The 22,804-nt window shown below is 33.9% G+C and overlaps 1 protein-coding gene across 2 annotated transcripts; it reads right to left on the bottom strand.

Moving 5' to 3' along the window:
- Positions 1–808: 808 nt before the first annotated feature.
- On the bottom strand, positions 809–22,024 carry ncaldb (neurocalcin delta b). 2 transcript variants are annotated; one of them, XM_051137324.1, is made up of 4 exons: positions 21,853–22,024; positions 7,824–8,220; positions 4,962–5,067; positions 809–2,978 (listed from the first exon to the last, which is right to left on the bottom strand). In XM_051137324.1, exons 2-4 carry the CDS (start codon positions 8,199–8,201, stop codon positions 2,884–2,886), a joined length of 579 nt encoding a protein of 192 aa, XP_050993281.1. In that variant the 5' UTR covers positions 8,202–8,220; positions 21,853–22,024; the 3' UTR covers positions 809–2,883. The 2 variants fall into 2 exon arrangements, with proteins under 2 accessions (XP_050993281.1, XP_050993280.1); XM_051137323.1 differs by lacking the exon at positions 21,853–22,024 and adding an exon at positions 20,384–20,760.
- Between the last annotated feature and the right edge of the window lie 780 nt (positions 22,025–22,804).

Here is a 22,804-nt window from a genome sequence, read left to right as displayed (position 1 = left end):
GGGTGGAGCTGGTTGCTGAAACCACGCCCACCTAGTGTGACGGTGGTGACAGCAGCGGCAATCCACCTGTCACTCAAGTGGCCACGCCCTAAATTCTGCAGAACTTTAAGGCTTAATATAATTTAAACGGATGAGTTATAAAAAATTTCACCCCCCAGTTGACACGAAGGGCAAAATTAGCTATATAGACCAAAACCACTTCTTGTACCAGGTTGAGATTTACTTTAAATTTCATCAAGCTCATGAGCTCACTAAAAACTGCACTTTCATACATTTTAGGTCTTATAATTATTGTTTACTTACTTTTTTAAATGAGTCTTCCCATTAACGCTATTTGATTGTTCATTCACACTATTCGCAAAAGCCCGACATGAACCAATCACAGCCGAGCATAACCAGTCATATCCAATAATATCGCGATGGAGGCATTGCCTCATGTCACGTGACTTTTCCTGTTAAAACAGTTAAAACTCAGTGGGCTCAGGGGACGTGAAAGAGACGCGTACTCCTGCTGTAACTTTACCTAATGGTGTCGCTGTTGGACAATGTTTCTTTAGAAAAACGAGTGAATTATAGAGTTTTAATGTTATATTTTGTAATATTAATGTTGTTTTATTTTTGTAGAATGATTTTGAGTAGACACTGCCTAGCTTGCCTCCTCAGAGAAAAGGCCCCTGAATGCTATATTTCCCCAAAGCTGTCTCACCAACGTCTTGGATGGCCTGAGGGTGAGTACATTTTCATTTTTGGGTAATAATTATAATACATGCAAGACCATCAGACACCAAAACATTTTCTTTATTAAGATTTTTATTTATGATATAACCAAAACAAATGCCTGCGTTCATAATATCTACATTCACACAATGTACAGGATACCATATAAAATCTACAAAATGATGATGACAAACATTTAGTTTGACAGATAACAGTTGTACAGCAAACACTGATAGAACACTGTTTGTTTTGCCATATATATTAATCTGTGTTTGGCACTTGACCACATGTTGCTGTCTCGTGTGGTTTAGAAATTAAATGCCAGATGCTTTGTTTTTACGAAGGAGAATCTACAAACATAAATGGTCAGTTTTGAATTCAAGCTCCTTCATGAGCTGTCCAGATCAGCATGTGGCTGAAGAAAGTTTGATCAACACAACCTCGACTTTACAGCAAATGAAACCGCAGAGTCTCTGACGGCTCTCCATCTTACATGTGGCCTAAAATATGATGTGGTTTGCATGTGAGCGAGCGTTTGTGTATTTAGACTCTACATTTGCAATACACAAAAAGCACATGCCATCCGTTTACACAGTCCCTTGCATTTTAAAACGCAGTCACTTCTAACCCTGAGGTTGTGTAGAAATATTCTTACACTTTAATATTTTACCCTCCAATTTGCTCTCCATAGTCATGCTCACCGAAACATACAGTATGCATAGACAAACACTGAATAAACATACAAGGACTCAAAAAGCATCACATACATACCACATACACACATATTCATCTTGAAATGTACAGAACGTCCCAGTAGATGCAGAGAATACATTCATTTTGAGGTGCAGATCCACATGTAGAATGTGCAAAATGATTTGAGCTGGATATAAAAATAAAGACCTGAACTGAATACTAAGGCCAAGATTCAGTCTAATTTAAATAGTACATGAGCTAGTTGCTCGTGCTAACCTGTAGTATTTTTTGACAGCTGATGGTGTGGGCGGTAGATTGACTGAATCTGGGTCTGGATAAAGTCGAAAGTGGCTAGAAAACTGAAGTGAATGTGTTGGCTGGTCGTGGATGTGCATAGTAACGTGTGGTCTTCGCTATTCATCATCATAGTCTTACATAGATACGCTTTTACTGTACAAACGATTATTTGAAACAAAAGAAAATGTCATGTTTTAATCATAACAGCAGTTTCATAAAGAAAAAAAGCTTTTTTTTTTGTTTGTGGTGTGATCAATTTTCACTTCACCACCATAAATTATATCTACATTTTTTTCTGTCTAATACTTTTTCATATTTCCTCTTGTTTAAAGCAGCAAGATCAATATTCTTGTTGTCTCTATGAAAATATTTCTTTGTTTTATGAGATTTCCCAACTATTTGGTTATTGTCCGTCCTATGCAATGAGTATTAATGTTTTAAAAAATATATATTTTTTAAATAATTATTTTAATTTATGTTAAAGGTTATCCTGATGCTCATTAAAGGAGCACCATCGTGACAAAAAATGACCCTAACCGCCCCCTTTGAAGAATCTATCACAGGCTCGAATATCATAATGCAATACATGTGAAAAAAAAAATTCAAGTAAAAAACTGATATGTCGCCCAAGTGCCTCTTTTTAAATATATGTTTTTTAAATATAGTGGAAACTAGGAACATTAGGAATGACATTTGTCATTGTTTGTGTACAATTATTTAATTGATTAAATTCTTAAAAATATTCTATATTTTGGTGTTTAGAAAACTTGACAAAGTCTCACATTATCTGGTGCATTTTGCATGCTTGGAAAATGCTGCTTCAGCTCCCTCTCTGTTATTATTTAAAGCCCTTTTCATAAGGGTTTATTTCAGTTCCAAAAGTTTACAACAGGATGTGATGTCACTTGCATCACTGCCTGTTGTGTTCGATCATAAAGAGCCTTATATGAGGAATTGAAAATACAGAGAGAAGCATGAACACAAGCTTCTTAGTGTGTATGATCTCTGTATGTCCGGTCTGTGGGAAATAAATGGTCGCATGTTTCAATGCGTGGTGTTCAGTGGGAAACCCACAGACACTGAGACAGGGGTGTGTTTTTGAAGTCCATGCTCTGCTGATATTCGAAGGAGAGCGAACAGAAAGACTTGTGTAAGAGAGGTTATGACGCTGCTGATTCACTGTCCCGCACTACTGGGGTCGCACTGCAACAGTCGCACGATGGATGGGTCGCTCTTTGCGCCCTCTACAAACTCCTCCAGTGACAGCTTACCTGAGGGACAACACAGGGTCAAAGGTCAAAAATAACCACGATTAAGCCATTAAAAAGCACTTCAGTATTTAAACAATTAGTTCACTCCTGAATTAAAAGTTTCCTGATAATTTACTCAGCCCCATGTCATCCAAGATGTTCATGTCTTTTTTACTTTAGTCAAAAAGAAATTTAGGTTTTTGAGGAAAACATTCCAGGATTTTTCTCCATATAGTGGATTTTGAAGGGATCAATGGTTTGAAGGTTCAAATTGCAGTTTCAAAGGGCTCTACACAATCCCAGCCGAGGAATAAGGGTCTTATCTAGTGAAACGATCAGTCATTTTCTAAAAAAATACAAATGTATATACTTTTTTTTAACCACAAATGCTCATCTTGCACTAGCTCTTCACACATTGCGTAATTATGCTAGAAAAGTCATGCATGCTTATTTCTTCGTCTGTGTATTTCGGTTCAAAGAGGAAGGGTCATTTTCTCCCCCAACTTCAAAATAGTTCGACTTCCACCAATGTCATGTGTGACCTTTCCAACGTGGCTATGTAATGCGTGATGTTAAGCTAGTGCAAGATGAGCATTTGTGGTTAAAAAGTATAGAAAATGTTATTTTCTTTTAGAAAATGGAAGATTGTTTCACTAGATAAGAACGTTATTCCTCGGCTGGGATCGTGTAGAGCCCTTTAAAGCTGCACTGAAACTACTATTTGGACCTTCAACCTGTTGGCCACCATTGAAGTCCACTATATGGAGAAAAATCCTGTAATGTTTTCCTCAAAACCTTAATTTCTTTTCGATTGAAGAAAGAAAGACATGAACATCTTGGATGACAATTATCAGGAAATTTTAATTCTGGAGTGAACTAATTCATTAAAGCTGTTTATTTTTTTGAGCTACATGTGAATTAGAAAAAGAAAAAAAAAACCATTCTGATACCTGATTTTTGGGAGGCCTTTTAAACTTAAACTTTATAATAATTACCCTTGTACACTGTAAAAAACAATTTGTTGAGTCAACTTAAAATAATTTGTAACCTGGATGCCTTAAAAGTTCAGTCAACTCAAAAAAAGTTTATTCAACTTGAAATGTTCAATTATACTAAGTGACAACTTAGATATTTGAGTTGAATCAACTTAAAATTTTAAGGCAGCTGGGTTACTTACCCATCTGTGAAGTTTAGCAAACACAAAGATCTAAGTTGTTACTTAGTACAACTTAACATTTCAAGTTGACTAAACTTATTTTAGTTGACTGAACTTAAAATTTTAAGGCAGCAGGGTAACAAATTATTTTAAGCTGACTCAACAAATTGTGTTTTTTATTTTTTACAGTGTAAGTACACTTTAGCATACTTTGAAAAAGAGTAGTTAGTGCAGAAATAACATAAAAATCTCTCTCTCTCTCTCTCTATATATATATGTATATATATATAAATATATATATACTTATATTGTCTTTGAAATATGGTGATAGTTACTGCTGAATGTACTTACAAGCATTTATGATAGTCTACAATACACCTGAATGCTATTTCTATTAAAATATATGACATGAATTTAAAAATACATATGCAATTAAACATTTACACTGGTGAAACTGCAAAATAGCACATTTAAAATATATTAATCTCAAATGTAATTCTATTAAATAAAACACTACTCTACATGTGCTTTATTTTGTTAGTCAACACATGTACTTCTTTAAATCACAAAAAAATTATTTAAACAATGGTTTGAATTGCACTTTAAAGTACAACTTTTAATTTGACATTTCTACTAAGTGCACTTTTTAAAAGTCTACTTAAGTGTGATAAGAAACAGTCATGAAAGTGTCTCTCTTTAAGTGCTTTTAAGTGGTCTTCTGTTTCAGTAAATTATTTCATCTGCCAAAAAATAGTTTTTTTCATATTCTATTTAGATTTAAAGCACTAGAAGTGCACATTCAATACAATTAAGCACACCTCTTTTTCATAAGTGTATAGGAAGCTCACCATCGCGATTTGTGTCCATCTGGCGGAAGATCTTCTCTGTGCGTTTCTCAGGTGTTGACTCGTCCTCTGGCATCTTCATCACTGAGGAAACCATCTTATAGATGGCCTGAGGAAAACAACATCAAATATCAAATCAAAAACAGCTTTTACCCCACAAAAAATATGATGTTGTTCAACAAGTGCAACATTCTTATGCAGAACAAGACAAGATCTCTGTTCCACAACCTAGTGAGCTTCCTTGCTTACACTGTACGCAGCAACCTACTAAGCTTCCTCACTGTTGTTAGTTAGCAAAGAAAAAGCCTCGACTCACAACTGATTTGAGTAGCTCAGCTTTAGAATGTTGCTAAGATAACAACACAGTACTCTAACAAGCATGCATAACTATATTCATAATTTACTTTTTTCTGTCATGATAGAATCCATCATCTTGGATATTTCTGAAGTCATTACAATGCATTCTGCAATTGTTTAATTGGGGAAATGATACATGCAGTGCTACTTTAGAATTTTCTAGCTTTTGGTTTTATAATTTTAGATTAGAATGTGCTATCTTCTAGTTTAGGAGTGCTGCTGTGATGCTGTTAAGGTCTAGGCAGACATTAAATCTTATTAGAGAAAATTAGAGGACTCGGGGTATGATTTGGAATTGGAGCTGTCACTTTGTAACTATTTCAAAGTAACCATAGCGACTGCTTTTCCCAGAGAGTTGGGTGAATTGAAAAGGAAATTACAGCTATTTGCTCGCACTCAGCTGTCAGCCTCAGAAAGTGCACTTAGCAAGTTGACGCATTTCACCAACTGCTCCAACGGTGTGGAATTTACCTAAATACGGGCAAAAGTAATTGCTCGGTGCACTCAACTCTACCTAAATGAGCAAAACATCATACGCAACTGAAAATTGATAGTTTTCTGGTCTAAAAAACAAGGTAATAAAGCACAAGGCAAAACCTGACATTTCCTGAAGGCAGTTTGATATTATTGATTTGACATGTTATTCACTGAAATAAGCCAAAATATATTAATATATGCTATATAGTTTCTCTGCAAGTATAAAGCCAAAAGAAATGTGTTTTGTACACAATGGTGTTTCATGTTTCAAAGATCTTGTGAAGCTTGTGATACTATAATATTTAAAGTTAGCACATTTAAACCAGCATAATCTATATTTACACTCAAAATATACAACACAGAGACTACAATCTATGAAATGTGATCTAACCAGGCATTAAGTTCTTATTTTCAGTGTAAAATATTAAACCAATCAGAGAGCTGGATTTTAAACCTATCGGATTTGGTTGTGGGCGGGGCTACAGTTTAAATTGTCTTTGGATGGTTTGGACAAAAACACAGATTAATGCTAAATGCATAAGCTGATTAAAGTTCTGCATGATATGGAAGCCCATATCCGCCACAGAATAAAAAATAAAAAAGGTTATTGCGACTTTTTATCTCACAATTCTGACTTTTTTCTCAGAACTGCATGACATAAAATCACAATTGCGAAAAATAAAGTCAGACTTGTGAGAAAAAAAATCCTCTCAAATCCGAGTTTGTATCTCACAATTTTGACATTTTTGTCTTGCAGTTGCAAGTTTATATCTTATATATATATATTTCCTATATATATATGTTATATTATATATTTTTCCTTGCAATTCTGACTTTTTTTTTCATAACTGTGAGACGAAAACTTGCAATTTACGAGATATAAAGTCCAATTTTGAGTGGGAAAAAAAGACCGATATGTTTTCAGGAATTTAGTTTGTATCTCACAATTCTGACTTAACTCCCGATTGCATGTTATAAAGTCAGAATTGTTAGATATAAACTGGCAATTCTGAGAAAAAAAGTCAGAATTGTGAGTGTCTTGCAAGTCTGACATTATATCTTGCAATTCTGAGAAAAAAGTCAGATCTGCGAGTTTATATCATGCAATTCAGACTTAATTTATCAGAAAAACAATTCTGACTTTATAACTTACAATTGTGAGTTTATATCTCACAATTCAGAGAAAAAAGTCAGAATTGCGAGTTTGCATCCCACAATTCTGAGAAAAAAAAGCCAGAACTGCAAAATGTAAACTTGCAATTGCAAGAAAAAAGCCAGAACTGTTAGATATGAACTTGCAATTCTGAGAAAAAAGTCAGATCTGCAAGTTTATATCACGCAATCCAGACCTCATTTCTCAGAAAAGCGAGTTTATGTATCACAATTCTGAATTTATAACTCACAATAGTAGCAAAAACTTGCAATTGCAAGAAAAAAAGTCAGAATTATAAGATAAAAACTTACATTTTTTATTTTTTCAGTGGCTTTCATAGCATGCAGTTAACAGTGCAAAAAATTTTTTTTCTTATTATTTATGTCTTGTTTTCCAGTACAAATATCTAAAAACTTAAGTATCAAAATAACAAAATATTGTTGTTTTCTGATAAATGTCAGAAACAAGAACAAATATAGCCAGTAAATAAGGTAAGAAAAATGATCTTGTTTTCCCTTCGAATTAAGTTTATTTTTCTAATCCCTTTGGCAGATATGTATTTTCTGCTTGTTTGTTTCAAGCATAAACTAACAGAAAAAGAGAAAACAAGATTTACTATGCTGAGTCATTTTGCAAGTAAACAAATCTTGTTTTGTTGTTGAATGTTTATTGCTATTTGTGCTATCAAACAAGACAAAACTACTAACACAAACCCATTTCATTTAATAAGTTGACTTTTAGGTTTGATACTGTTGTAACCAAATCATTAATTTTCTATGAAAATGACAGCTTTTTTTGTAAACTTTTCTCTACGTAAGAGGATTTCTCATTTCACATCTGTACGGTTTTAACCAAGAGAATCACACACTCATACACACCTGTACAATCTCCAGCATTTCCGCCTTGCTTATGTATCCGTTGCCGTCCAGATCGTACATGCTGAAGGCCCACTTCAGCTTCTGATCCAAGCGTCCGCGTGACGTGACGCTCAGGGCGATGATGAACTCTCTGAAATCTATTGTTCCGTCTCCGTTGGCGTCGAAGGTTCGGAAGACGTGCTCCGCGAACTTCGACGCGTCTCCGTAGGGGAAGAAGTTGCCGTAGATCTTCTTGAATTCTTCCATGCTGAGCGCGCCGCTGGGGCAGTCCCGCAGGAAGCCCTTGTACCACTCCTGGATCTCATGCTCGGTGAAGTCTGTGTTTTCCACCAGGTCCTGTATCACCTCGGGACGGAGCTTGCTGTTCTGCTTTCCCATGCTGATGGTGTAGTTTCAACTAGAGGTGAAGGAGAAGAAGAGAAGAACTGTTATTTGAAGGTCACACAGTAAGTAACTCTTAAGTAAACACCATTATTTTCTCTCACCCTTAGCAAATATTAAATAGGTTCAGCTTTTAAAATTGGGGTTCACACAAAGGTGATTTTTTTTTTTTTGAGTTTCTTAAAATGCTTTTGGTGAAAAGAAAGAACCTTTTTTTTCTTTGTTTCAAAAACATTTTAATAGTATCAAGAACAATTTTTGTCCATGTCTAGAAATCACATTTTTAAATTAGGCTGTTTTTCTAAAGAAAAAAATAAAATGGTAAAATAAAATAAGAACTATTTTGATTTTTAGTTTTTCATTTTAGTATTGATTTTGTCTTATTTTACATTTTGAAGTTCCCTTGTTTGCATGAGGCCCCTAGTGGGCAAGGGATCCTGATTAGTACCACTGATGTATAGGAAAGAAAATGACAAAAGAGATCTTTTTAATATGTAAATGTTTCTCCAAGTCAGTGAAATTAAATGGAAAGCAAATGGAGACTTTTTCTTAAATCTCCACTTGCTCAGATTTTTATCATGAGAAAAAAAACCCCAGTAATCTCACATGTGAAGCGATGTCAACATTCAGACTCAGAAGAGATTTCAGCAAGCTGTGCTCTGATTTGCCACGACACCAAAGTCTGACATTAAAAGTACAAACTTAAATGTTTCTTAGCGATTTTTATTTTCTAAGAGCAATGATCTGATCTGATTCTATCCACATACATTTTATATCTCTATACATATTAAATGAGTTGTAAAATAGATTACTGTCATATATTATTAGCAAGAAAATACAGTTTCGGTCTTTCTAGTTAAAAGTGTCACATGTCAATCAGTGTGTTATTTCTTTGCAATTAGTACTTGTTTTTTCTTTGTAGTTATTTGTGAATTTGATAACAATTTCGGAGTGAAAATAGTTTTTCTGTAAACAAATTTCTTAGTGTTGTCTGCAAAGTCATCTTAAAAAGGGTACAAAATCATCACCTCTTGATCAAACTTCAGATATACCAAGAAACAGAACACTTTACAACATAACATGACATTTTTTGGAGACAAAGATATTGCATTCAGTGAACATACACTACCAGTCAAACGTTTTTGAACAGTACGATTTTTAATGTTTTTTAAGAAGTCTCTTCTGCTCACCAAGCCTGCATTTATTTGATCCAAAGTACAGCAAAACATTTTGAAATATTTAAATAATTATTATTATTTGAAATAATGTTTTCTATTTGAACATATTTAAAAAAAAAAAAAATTTCGGTCATTTCAAAGCTGAAATTTTAGCATCATTACTCCAGTCACATGTTCACATCATTCTAATATTCTGATTTGCTGCTAAAAAACCATTTGTTATTATTATTATACAAATTATTATTATTATGTTGAAAACAGCCGAGTAGATTATTTTCAGGTTTCTTTAATGAATATAAAATTCAGAAAAACAGCATTTATCTGAAATAGAAATCGTTTGTAATATTATAAATGTCTTTATCATCACTTTTGATCAATTTAAAGCATCCTTGCTATATAAAAGTATTAATTCTTATAATTTCCCTATGGTATAATGTTACAAAAGCTTTTTATTTAATTCTGAAAAAAAAAAAAGTACTCAACTGTTTAGTAATAATAATAAGTAAAATGTTTCTTGAACAGCAAATCAGCATATTAGATTGATTTCTGAAGGATCATGTGACTGGAGTAATGATGCTAAAAATTCAGCTTTGATCACAGAAATAAATTACATTTTAAAACATACTCAAATAGAAAGCAGTTATTTTAAATAGTAAAAATATTTCAGAATTTTACTGTTTTTGCTGTACTTTGGATCAAAATAAATGCAGACTTGGTGAGCAGAAGAGACTTCAACAAACATTAAATATCTTACTGTTCAAAAACTTTTGACTGGTAGCGTACACAGAAGAAACAGCAGCGTAACAATGCCTAAACCCTGACAGGACGAGTCCCTCGCTGTGAACATACTATTATGTATGCAAAGCACACATATCTGCCACATATCTAAAATTTCTCTTCCTTTTCCCATCTGTCAACTGAACTTTCCATTGGTAGACCGCAGTGATGTTCTCACCTGCTGCAGTGTGTGTCTGTGTCTGTGTGTGTGCAGCTGCACCCGAATCATTTCCTGATGCAAATCTCTCATAAAACGCCACGTGCCTGCACTGCTACACACATATGATCTTCACAGCATATATTAGCTTATTTCTATAAAATGGGTGCTTCATCTTGGTTGATTTTAAGGAGAAAAAAAAATACAATTGGATTTTTGTAGTTATTTATGCATTATATTCTTGTAAAAGAAACAAATGGCATATACAATGACTCATTCAGAGTGATGGGGGACAAAAAAATAACATCGGGGAGATTGAGAGATGGAGAAACCGAACCTCCTCTTGTAAACAGGAAGCAGTCCATCAGTTTGCCTTTCACTGCTCCTCACGTAGCGCATGTGTCCATCCAGCTCGACGCTATATATAGCGTGTTTATTTACGTCCTATTTAGCAATATGATGTGAAAAGCGTCGAATATTAAAAAAAAGAAATGTATTTGTAAAAAATCTTTGAGGTTCAGCTCACGTTATGGTATCTCCACATCCGTTTCTCTCTCACTTACAGTATGTGCATGTAGGAAACTGTCAGTCAGAAATGGTGAAACAGCTCTGATGCTGAAATTAATTAGGGAAATAAATGTCAGCCAACTAGTTGTGAAAATATTAATCATGCCAGTCAGAAAGGGTTCTTTCCACTTTAGGAAGAAAATATGTAAATATCACTAAAAACAAGCTCCTTACATGATTAAACACTACAGTTAAAAAGTTTGGTGTTTTTTAATTTTTTTAAATTAGCATTAAATAGGTTAAAAGTAACAATAAAGACATTAATAATATTACAAGACATTTCTATTTCAAATAAATGCTGTTCTTTTGAACGCTTTATACTGTTATCAAAAAACAGTATCATCACAACAATATGACGCACCACAAATGTTTCAACACTGATAATAATAATGATGTTTCTTGAGCAGCAAATCCGCATATGAGAATGATTTCTGAAGGATCATGTGACACTGAAGACTAGAGTAATGATGCTGAAAATTTCAGCTTTGATCACAGGAATAAATTACAATATACAATATGTTAAAATAGAAAATAGCTATATTAAACTGTAATAATATTTCACAATATTACTATTTTTTCTGTATTTCTGAGTAATAAATACACCCTTGCTGAGCACATCTTTATAGTACACTAGTGTACAGTAGTGTATATTTTAATAAAAAAAATTTAAATGTAGATTATATGGTCATGGAAATCTAAAAGAAAGTTGTATTGCTCAGATAGTGCTTTTAGTGTACATAATATATGAATGCATACTGTGTATATTTATTATGTATATATAAAGACACACACATACAGTATATATTTATACAGTGTATATATTTATATTCATACGTGACCCTGGACCACAAAACCAGTCATAAGGGTAATTTTTTTAAATTGAGATTTATACATCACCTGAAAGCCAAACAAATAATCTTTTCATTGATGTATGGTTTGTCATGTCAATATTTGGCTGAGATACAACTATTTGAAAATCTGTAATCTGACGGTGCAAAAAAATCAAAATATTGAGAAAATTGCCTTTAAAGTTGTCCAAATGAAGTTTTTAGGAATGCATATTACTAATCAAAAATTAAGTTTTGATATATTTACGGTGGGAAATTTACAAAATATCTTCATGGAACATGATTTTTACTTAATATCCTAATGATTTTTGGCATAAAAGAAAAATCGATAATTTTGACCCATACATTGTATTGTTGCCTATTGCTACAAATATACCTGTGCTACTTAAGACTGGTTTTGTGGTCCAGGGTCACATATAATTTATATTATATATAAATATATTTAATATATAAACAACATTTTTTTAAATATACATGCATTTGTGTGTATTTTTATATACATTATATATATTATATTATATACACATATATTATGTACACTAAAACTTTTATTTTACATCATTTCAATCATTGCCCAGCACTAGTTTTTATTTCACTGAAGAATCATCTTTGTCGTAGAGGGTTCTCTAAAACAAAATGCCTTGTGTGCACTATCTATATTTTTCCTTCTTAAACATGGATGCACCATTAGACCATTTATATTGAACATCTAGAATAGTTCTCTGAATAACTGCTGAGAACCTTTGAGGCCTAAACAAACCCAGTGCTCATCCTCATCTGAAATAAAAAGCCCCTGCTGACCACCGTATCCTCTTTCTACAAACCAGCGCCTTCACACATACATACACACACTTCCTCCACTCGTCCAGTCTGAGCACCAACGTGCACCAGCGCAATTTGTCCGCAGCAGCGTGCCGCCCATGTGGATGAAGCGCACGGATAAAAGCATTGTGGTCAATCAGAGTTTAATTGCTTAATGGATATGCGGCATTTGTATTACGTTCCTTCCGTTGTCATGGTAACAGACAGTCTAATCTCACTGTTAGTGAAGCACAAAACACAGCTGTGTATCAAAAATGTGGCATTAGTCAACAATGGGATTTATGGATGAGTCAAACAATAGAATGCTGCTTCTGGAAGAAAAATAAACAAAATACATTTTCAATCACTCAGAGACGTGTCTCTTAGTCTGTAACCCCCAGCGTTTTTGATCTTCAGTGACATCACTTCTGATCCCTTCTCAGGACAGGCCGCGTTCTTGCGACCCTGAGCTTAGTCTGTATATATAAAGCAGAGCCGCTGGCTGGCGGATCACTGATGTTCTTGGACTCTGTTTCTAGGGTCAACAGCTCAAAGATCTCTGTCTCAAATTAACCCTAAGACTCTTAGAGCCTCCAGAGACGTCACACTTACATAATGCCGGCCAACAAACACAGGTGGACACAAGGCACTGATGTCCTGAAAAACAGGTGACACATCGCAGCCACCAAACAATCTGTTTTCATCAGAAGAACTATGTTTAGGCACCGTTCAGAGAATAATACCGCTCAAACAAGAATATCAAACTAGATGAGACCGGTTAAAAATAACCAAAGTTGAACTATCTATAGTGTTTAATGTACTAAACAGTTTGACTAAATTAAATACATTTAAAAAATTATCTGTATTTGAAATTAAACTTAAAAAACCCCTAAATCGTCAACTTGAAAGTAGAGCTACAGAACAAAAGCACATAACAAAATTAAACGAAAATTAAAAGGAAAACTAAATAATACTAAAAGATTACTGTTTGCCAATGGGATAAAAAAAACTATTTTATGATATACTGTCTGAAAATATGACACAATGCATAGTGCATTGTGTCATATTTTCAGACAGTATATCATAAAATAGTTTTTTGTGATATATAAAATATATAAAATATAAGTCTGTTGTTCTGTAGCTCTAATTTCAAGTTGACAATTTAGGGTTTTTTTAAGTTTAATTTTAACATCCTTTAAATGTTATTTAAAGGATGTTTAGCTATTTTACTGGACAAGAAGAAAAAAACCCTGATTTATTTATTTTTTATTTATTTGAGCATTGAAAATAAATAAATAAATAAATGATTAGGTTTATATGATGTTTAGCTATTTTACTGAACAAGATAAACAAAAAACTAATTATTTATTTATTTGATAAATAAATAAATAAATAAATATGTTGATGTTTAGCTTTTTTATTGGACAAGCAAAAATGTTTTTTTTTGATGAATGATTGAATGAATGAATAAATAAATAAATGATTAAGTCAATGTAATGTTTAGCTATTTTACTAAACAAGACAAAAACCTGATTGATCATTTATTTATTTGATAAACAAACAAACAAATAAAGTTTACATGATGTTTAGCTATTTTAGCTTTTTACTGGACAAAACAAAACAAAAAAAAGTTTTTTTCTTTATTGATCCATAAATAAATAAATAAATGATTAGGTTTACGTGATGTTTAGCTATTTTACTGGACAAGACAAAAAATGTATTATTTATTTATTTATTTGGTCACTGAATGAATGAAAAACCAAAAAAACAGGTTTACATGATGTTTAGCTATTTTACTATACTGATTATTTATATATAAACTGATTATTTATTTATGCACTTATTCATTTGGTCATTGCATAAATAAATAAATAAATGAATGAATGATTAGGTTAATGTTTAACTATTTTACTGGACAAGACAAAACAACCTGATTATTTATTTATTTATTTATCTGGTAAACAAACAAACTAACAAATAAATAAATAGGTTTACATTATGTTTAGCTATGTTACTGGACAAAACAATTTTGTTTTCTTTGATCAATGAATGAATGAATGAATAAAATAAATAAATGAATAAATAAATGATTAGGTTTACATGATGTTTAGCTATTTTACTGGACAAAACAAAAAATGTTTTTTTTCTTTGATCAATGAATGAATGAATAAATGAATGAATGAATAAATTAAATAAATATATAAATAAATTAATAAATAAATGATTAGGTTTACGTAATGTATAGCTACTTTACTGGGCAAGACAAAAAACCCAGATTATTTGTTTATTTATTTATTTGGTAAACAAACTAACAAATAAATAAAAAAAATAATTAACTAAATAATTAGGTTTACATTATGTTTAGCTATGTTACTGGACAAAACAATTTTGTTTTCTTTGATCAATGAATGAATATAAATAAATGAATAAATAAATGATTAGGTTTACATAGTGTTTAGCTACTTTACTGGGCAAGACAAATTCATTCATTCATTCATTCGGCCATTGCAAATAAATAAATTAATACAATTATTAATGAGGAACAAACAAAAAACAGACAGAGAAAAGGGATCAAATGTTGCCTGTCAATCAATCTCCCAGATAAGCATCAGAGCTCAGCTATTTTCATTCTCGTCTCTGATGCATCAGCAGACAAAAGGTAGATCATCCAGCTTGACTTATTAACCAAAATAATGACACTTGTGCTGACTGACTTTCAGAAGCATGAGCCATCAAAATGAAAGAAATGAACATTCTCACACGATCGGCCGTACAAATGACGGAACAAGACACAGGAAGGTGTGTGTCATGTGATAGAAAGGTTGATATGTGCCCTCCATTTTCTCCACCCTTTGAAACCACAGAGGCCAAACAAAACCACAAGCTCCGAAACTGAAGTATGACTGTGGAAAATGTCAGCGCTGTGATCATCTTTGTGAGGGGGCTACGAAATTAAAAACTCATCAAATGCTCTCATAGTTTCCTTGTTCTTTCCCAAGCTCACCAAAATAAACATACAGTCCTGTGTTAACATAATTTCTGTGCATGAGTTATCATGGGCACATCTAGTCAATGCAGAAACTTCACCAGTCATCTATCGCTTGCATTTACACTGCTGTGTTCAGTAAGTGTATGCAAAAATTACAGTCAAGGGGAAAATCAAGTACAGTAGGCATCAGCAGACTGTAGGCTGAAAATGAATCAGTATCAATGATGAATGTGTAGTTATGAATTTCATGTATAGCTATTAACTGAATGCCAACCCTTGCAAGACTGATGGTTTTTGTGGCTCACTGTTGGCAACTTTTCACCTCAATCTGGACTTGACATCTGTGCCTTGCTAAAACACCAAATTCATGACACATTAGTATCAGTTTATAAGTCTGTTTTATATTGCATCTCATTTATAAGCATTTAGTCTGAGTTTCAACTGTGTTTCTACATTTTCGGGTATAAGATTTCACAAGTTTTAACTTTGGAAATAATTGATGAAATAATAAATAAAAAATATAACGACACATAAGAAGTCTACACATTTTGCGTGTGATCTTTTTTTAAGCGTGTACATGAAGGGTTTATTTGCAAAAACAGATAAATCCGGTTTCATGTTTTTATTGTGTTTTATGGTGTTAGCTGTACTTTTTTAGTTGTTTTTACTTAAATAACAAAATAACCCAGCTGCAGTTTGTTTGAGATTAATTAAAATGCACAACAAAAAAACAATTGACAATTTTTGACAATTGAAAAAAAAAACAACAAAAAAAAAGTTATCTGCTTTTGCAAATGAACTCTTCTTATATTTTTACTAGAAAGCACAACAAAAAGCCTGATTAAGAAAATGGTGATTGATTGATTTTTGCAGTGTTATATTAAATTTGATATACAGTAGCTAGTCGTATCACATGAGGAAAAATGCTGTTTTTGTTCATGTGATATTTTATATATCAGTAAAAATAAACAATAAGTTCATAAGTCACTTATATTTTAGAAACAATATTTTCAATACTGTCTGTTTTTGCTCTATTTAGCCAACAAAAACACTTTAAAACAAAGCCACAGCTGAACCAAGCAACACAGAGTGGTGTTTCATTTCTGAATCTGCTTTTCTAAATAAATCAGTTGAGTGAACAATTCAATGACTTATCCAGTCACTTGAATGACGTTATATTTTATCATTTAATTTCACATTATTTATGCTATAACTGTGACAACCCTATAGTGTCTTATTATTCTAATTGATTGTTTTGATTAAACTGACAACACTTTAAGGTTCATTAGTTAACATTAGGGACTACATTAGTTAACATGAACTGAGAATGAACAATACTCCTACAGAATTCATTAATCTTATTTAATGTTAATTTCAACATTTACTAGTGCATTATTAAAATCACAAGTTGCATTAACTAAAATCACACTGGTTAATGCACTGTGAACTAACATGAACAAACAATGAACAACTGTATTTTTTGAACTAACACATACCAAGATTAATAAACACTGCAATGCATGTATTGTTCATTGTTCATTCATGTTAGTTAATAGATTAACTAATGTAAACAAATGTCACCTTATTGTAAAGTGTTACCATTAGATTTAAATGTGCAATCATATTTTGGTGTATTTCATGCATGGGCAAAAAAAGGCCCATTACACTGCTAACAATAGACATCCATGTATGAAGCACAAAAGTCACTTGCAAACCAAACCTCTTTCTGGTGGTCAACACGGCATATTTGTGTGAACAACATAAACCTGCTGTGAAATCTATGTCGGGAAATTCCAATTGACATGACTGAATTTTTCACCAACAACAGTAAATGTGACCTCACTGCAAGAATTTCACACATTCAAATCCATTTTATAGGGAAGAAAAAAAAAGTTTTTTATAAAGATAACAAATGCCCTAGTTTAAGAATTTCAGTCACATTTTACAAGATCTGCTCATAAGCGATACAGCCAATAAATACTAATATGTGACCCGGGACCACAAAACCAGTCATAAGGGTCAGTTTTTTCAAAATGAGATTTATACATCAGTGGAAAGCGTCTTGTTAGGATAGAACAATACTTGGCCGAGATGCAACTACTTGAAAATCTGAGCGTGCAAAAAATCAAAATATTGAGAATATCACCTTTAAAGTTGTACAAGTGGTGTAAAGTTTTAAGCAATGCATATTATAAGTTTTGATATATTTATGGTAGGAAATTTACAAACTATCTTCATGGAACATGATCTTTCTTAATAACCTAATGATTTTCATCATAAAAGAAAAATTGATCATTTTCACCCATACAATGTATTTTTGGCTATTGCCACAAATATACCCATGTGACTTTGTGTGTCTGTGGTCCAGGGTCACATATTGAGGTATTAAATCTGGGATCAGTCACACTTTAGTTTGGGGACCAGTTTTTACTTAACAATTAACTAGGACTTTTGGCTAAATAAACTCCTAGTTTGCTGCTTATTAATAGTTAATAAGGTAGATGTTAAATTCAGGCATTGGGTTGTGTTAAGGGATCTAAAATGTGTCCATGCATTAATTTATAATTACTAGTAAGGAAGACCAAATATGCTAGTAATATGCATGCTAACAAGCGACTAGTTAACAGTGAGAACTGGTCTTTAGAGTCTTACACTGAGTGCACAGAGTGCACAATGCATCAAACACTTTTCTGTAACTTCACATTGTCTAATTTCCTTTAGCTAACTAGCTAACAAATCTGCTTTCCCTCACAATCTCTCTCTCTGTCTGTGTCTTTGTACCTGCAGGATTAACTCAAGGTTCTGCAGGGCTAATCTGAAGCAGTAGGGTATAAATATAGACTCATGTCTGTTATGTAAGGGACACTAAATATCTTATACCAGGTCTCGGTGATAAAGAGTACAGCAGGTATATGTAACATCTATGATGAAATAATATATGCAATATAAAACAAACCCTTTAGAATTAAAAGTGCAAATGAATTTTGCATGCATGCAAAACGGCTGTGATTGCTATGTATGGATTTACAGGCCTAGGCTAAAATGGTGACCTTCACTTTCTTTGTGACCTCTGCTGAGACCTTTACCTTTACAAATTGGTTTCAAAACACTGTCAAATTAAAGTGTGGAACATGTCAGATTCACATTTGTGCAAGTCTAAGCAGTTGAAAGCTAGTGGAAAATGACCTCTTAAAAGTTTCGCTTGTATGAGAAAAATTCAGTGAATGTACTTGAAAGCAGTTATAAATATCACACACTCTCGGCTGACATTTTTTTTCACCAGTACCGAGGTCGTTAAGGGTCCATATTTCCTGTCTGAAGAAACAGCAACTCTATATTAATACCCAGACTTTTGACAAAAAGCATTTTTGTCTCGTTCAACTGTAAACCTTCGGCTATCAATCTAAAAGCACTAACTGCCTGTAAACTATCCTTGCTCGACCTTGACACAATCCTCCATCCATCTGTGAGAACGGCACCGAGCGCCAACGCGAGCCATGCTCGACAATTCCTGCACATGCTGTTAGTGTAAATATTTGCAAAGCCCCTATTTTTAGAAACATTTTTTCTCAGTGTTTACAGTTTAAAATCATGGTTTGATACAGCAATAGTGACAAGAAGGCTTCACATGATGAACGCAAACAGGAAATGCCTTTACATTACAACCTCAATGCACACACGCTGAATGTAGAAGAACTCGAGTGTGAAATCACTATCTCTTAACACCACGGCTCATTACAAAGGCCCATTACTGTTCTCAGCTGCTGTCACTGTGAATGTACGTATACTTGAGCTGAACATTACAGTAATAACCGTAGCCTCAGCCTCATTAAAAATACATACAATCCACATTCACATGGCACTGGCCATCATGATCCACCGAGACTCAAAAGCTCCTGAAGACCTCAAGTGAAAAGCTCTCAGGATCTAATGAAGCATTTTATAAGCGAGACATGTCACAGTATATGCTTTTACCACCTTCATACTGAAGCTGAAAATCAGAGAAAGTGGACGCTTCATATTTACACTCATGAGGCGCACTATTAAACAAAAGACAATGGACAGCATTAGTCATAATACTCTGATCCCAAACCAAACATTACTGATGTAAATCTCCGCAACCAGTCTACATGATAGATTTACACTTCTAATACATAAAAAATATGTCCTTTTATTTTTTGTCAACATTTAGATAAAAGGACTTCCCATATCACTAGAATATTGTACTCCTCTCAGCCAATCAGATTTAAGGACCTGAAAGAACTGTGTATATACATACACATACATACATACATACATACATATATATATATATATATATATATATGCACACAAACAGTCTTCCGTCAAATTATATATACTCTTCTTATATCTTCACAGAAAATCCAAGAATGTTTAGATAGACAGTCAGATAGACAGATCACAGCCTTTTACTGACTCTTTTCGTTGTTTACCTCACTATTTAACTTTTAAAATACAAATATTCCTACAAACGTCACTCAGTTTATATGAGCTCTCAGTTAATATGTTTAAACATACAAGAATTTGAAACTTTTGTTCGCAGTACATGACGTTACACTCTTAAAAATAAACTTTCTTTATTGGCATCTAATTCTTTCATTTCTAAGAATGTTCTTCACACTAAGAACGGAAAGATTCCGACATCGTTCTTTAATAGAATTTCTGCGAAAACCCCTTTTTAGAACGTTTGTTTTTAAGCGTGTATCGTTTGATGTCATGTGAACTACCTACAGACATTTTTAATAGATTTCTGTAGCGTTTTCATTACACAGAGTGCCCTACAAGCCAAAATACACCCTTAAGTGTCAGTAGCAAGAAAAAACATTGTCCTTCGGACCCACCTTGATGTAAATGATGCGCTTCAGTTTCACCTGTTGGACCTTGTGATGTCGCCAGCTTTCTTTCCTCCTTTCTTCCCTCTCTGATGTCAGTTCTGTATGTCGGCAGCTCTTCACAGGAAACTCTGAACAGACACTCCCCCTCTCCCTTACTACATTTCCTTCACTATCTCTCTTTATTTCTCTCTTTACCGCTCTCTGGGGCTTTACTTAACTCTCCCACAAAGCCGAGCGTTTCTGTTTCCACATCCCCACAGACTGTCACAAATTTCCAAGCGCCCACTTGCGTCTTCTCAAAAACCCTCGCGGAGCAGTAATGTGTGCTTTCTGAACAGCGTGTCACATCTAACACACGACCGTCACCGTGTAACCTACATGCATGCCACAACAATGCAAAAGGGGGGGAAAAAGAGTATCAACAACTTCCTGCAACCTGAGATGTTTTGTTAAGTGTTCTGAGAGCAAGTTTGCCACTTAACCTGAGTTCCCAGTGATACTTAAACAACTTCTGATCTGATTCCTCATCACTTAAGGCTTGTTTCCTCTTTCACACAAATCCATGTGACTTTGAAACAATAAAGTTGTTATAACTGCAGTGTGGCTTCACATATGCAATGTTTGTTTTTTAGGCGTTTTAAATTAGAACTGATATGCTTATGTTAATTACATGGACTGTTTGTACTTATTGAAGTGAACTCAACCAAAAAGCTGAAGGGTGATAAATTTGGCAACCAGTTAGACTTTTTATGTTGTCCATGGACATTATCTGTCGACTACACTGCAAAAAAGTTTTTTTTTTTTTTTAAGTTGTAAGTAAAACTAAGAATATTAGAATATGTTTTACAAAAAAATATTATTTCAGACTTGGAAATTGCATAAAAGTTCAATGTCGCTTGACTTTTTTTTTTGTAATTAATTGTATAATTTACCAGCAATTTCTGAGTAAAAATTGCTTTTGCACCATTTTATTTTCATTTTATCTAAGCTATCTCTAAACAAACTACAGTATATACTACTATCTACATGGCACTTTAAAGTGCATGTAATGTAGCTCAGATCTCAGATCTGGTCTTGTTTAGGTGATCAGATGTTCCTTTTGTGAAATCAGGTAGTGTCCCTCCTCTAAGTCTTATGTTCCAGGATTTACCTAAAGCCAAATGGTCTGAAGTCCACTCAGGTTAGTCGCCTTCCAGCACTCTGTCAGTTCCAGGTTGGATAAAGAAGAGACTGGAATAAAACCGAACCGAGATGTCCTCATCCTAACAGTTCAGATTGTTGCATCCTGTTCATGTTTGAGCAACAGCTTGCATCCTTTCATCCAAACCTCACAGGATGCTGAAAAACTCAGCTGTCTCTTCAATTATATGTCCTCTGACAGTGCATCAGTGCATGGCCAGAGCATATATACCAGCACTGAGACTTCACCTGCAGGAAAACAGCAAAACATGCAGAAAAAAAAAGACAGAACTCACCTCAGGTGGTTGTTCTGGTGATGTGCTGTGAGATTTTAGATGGCCATAACCCGGGGAGCTCGGCAGGGAAGAGGCGTTGTGTGGCCTCAGCGATGATATGCAGCTACAGGTATCAGGAACGAGCTTTGATGCAACCAGCAGCTCCAACGAAAAACTCCACAAGACTCACCCGCAGCTTAGTTCAGAGCACCAAACTGCCTCCCACGGTGACGTCAAAGCTGCTGGTCACATGACCTGCCTGAAAAGCCTATGAGAGCCACCGTTGCCCTGGCAACAAGAACTCAGCATTGACTCTTGCTGTCACTCTTTGATTACTTCTTAAAAAGTCAGAAAATGCAACTATTGCATTTAAAACTTAATTGTATTATTAAAAGTAAAACCCAAAGGAATATATATGCTTTTGACTGAGAATTACTTGAAAAAGTTAAATGTATATGTAAATATGACGAATTATAGAGATTTTTGTTCATGCGGAAATGCTTGCACTTGTCGCATTTATGCTTAATGTGTGTTTGGTTTTCATGAAAAATCCACTTTTTGTTCTGTGCAAGGACTTTTCATGATCACATTGTGATGCACAGGACAGGAGGAGAGTGTTAGCGTTAAGAGCAGACGTTCCTCACATTGGAGGCCATGCTTTACTTAAGCAGATTAAAGGGAAGTCAAAGCCTACTCTCATTAGCCTTAATGTACTGACACTTTTTAAGGCTACATGCTGAGTCAGTCATCTGTCTGCACGGGCACTCGAATTACACCCCGAATGCTTTATAACAAAACACGGGTGCGCATGCAAAATACAGGCGATAGCATCTCACGCAGACATCCGCAGTGTGATTTGCATTCGCAATCTGTGAAACATAATATGTCATAATACTTGCATAACCAACGTAAGTGTATTTTCATGTGCATAATCATGGTGCTGATGTATGGAAAAGGATTGTATTGGTCTGGT

Source organism: Labeo rohita, chromosome 19 (genome assembly GCF_022985175.1).
Source record: "Labeo rohita strain BAU-BD-2019 chromosome 19, IGBB_LRoh.1.0, whole genome shotgun sequence".
NCBI classification, from domain to species: domain Eukaryota; kingdom Metazoa; phylum Chordata; class Actinopteri; order Cypriniformes; family Cyprinidae; genus Labeo; species Labeo rohita.
Note: the sequence above shows the minus strand (reverse complement) of the source record. Positions and strands in the feature narration are given on the sequence as shown.

Coding starts and splice junctions, on each gene's coding strand:
- ncaldb (XM_051137324.1), bottom strand. CDS start 8,201: ATGGGAAAGCAGAACAGCAAGCTCCGTCCCGAGGTGATACAGGACCTG. Junction 5,068..7,823: donor AAATGCTGGAGATTGTACAG/GTGTGTATGAGT, acceptor TGTTTTCCTCAG/GCCATCTATAAGATGGTTTC. Junction 2,979..4,961: donor GATGGACACAAATCGCGATG/GTGAGCTTCCTA, acceptor GTTGTCCCTCAG/GTAAGCTGTCACTGGAGGAG.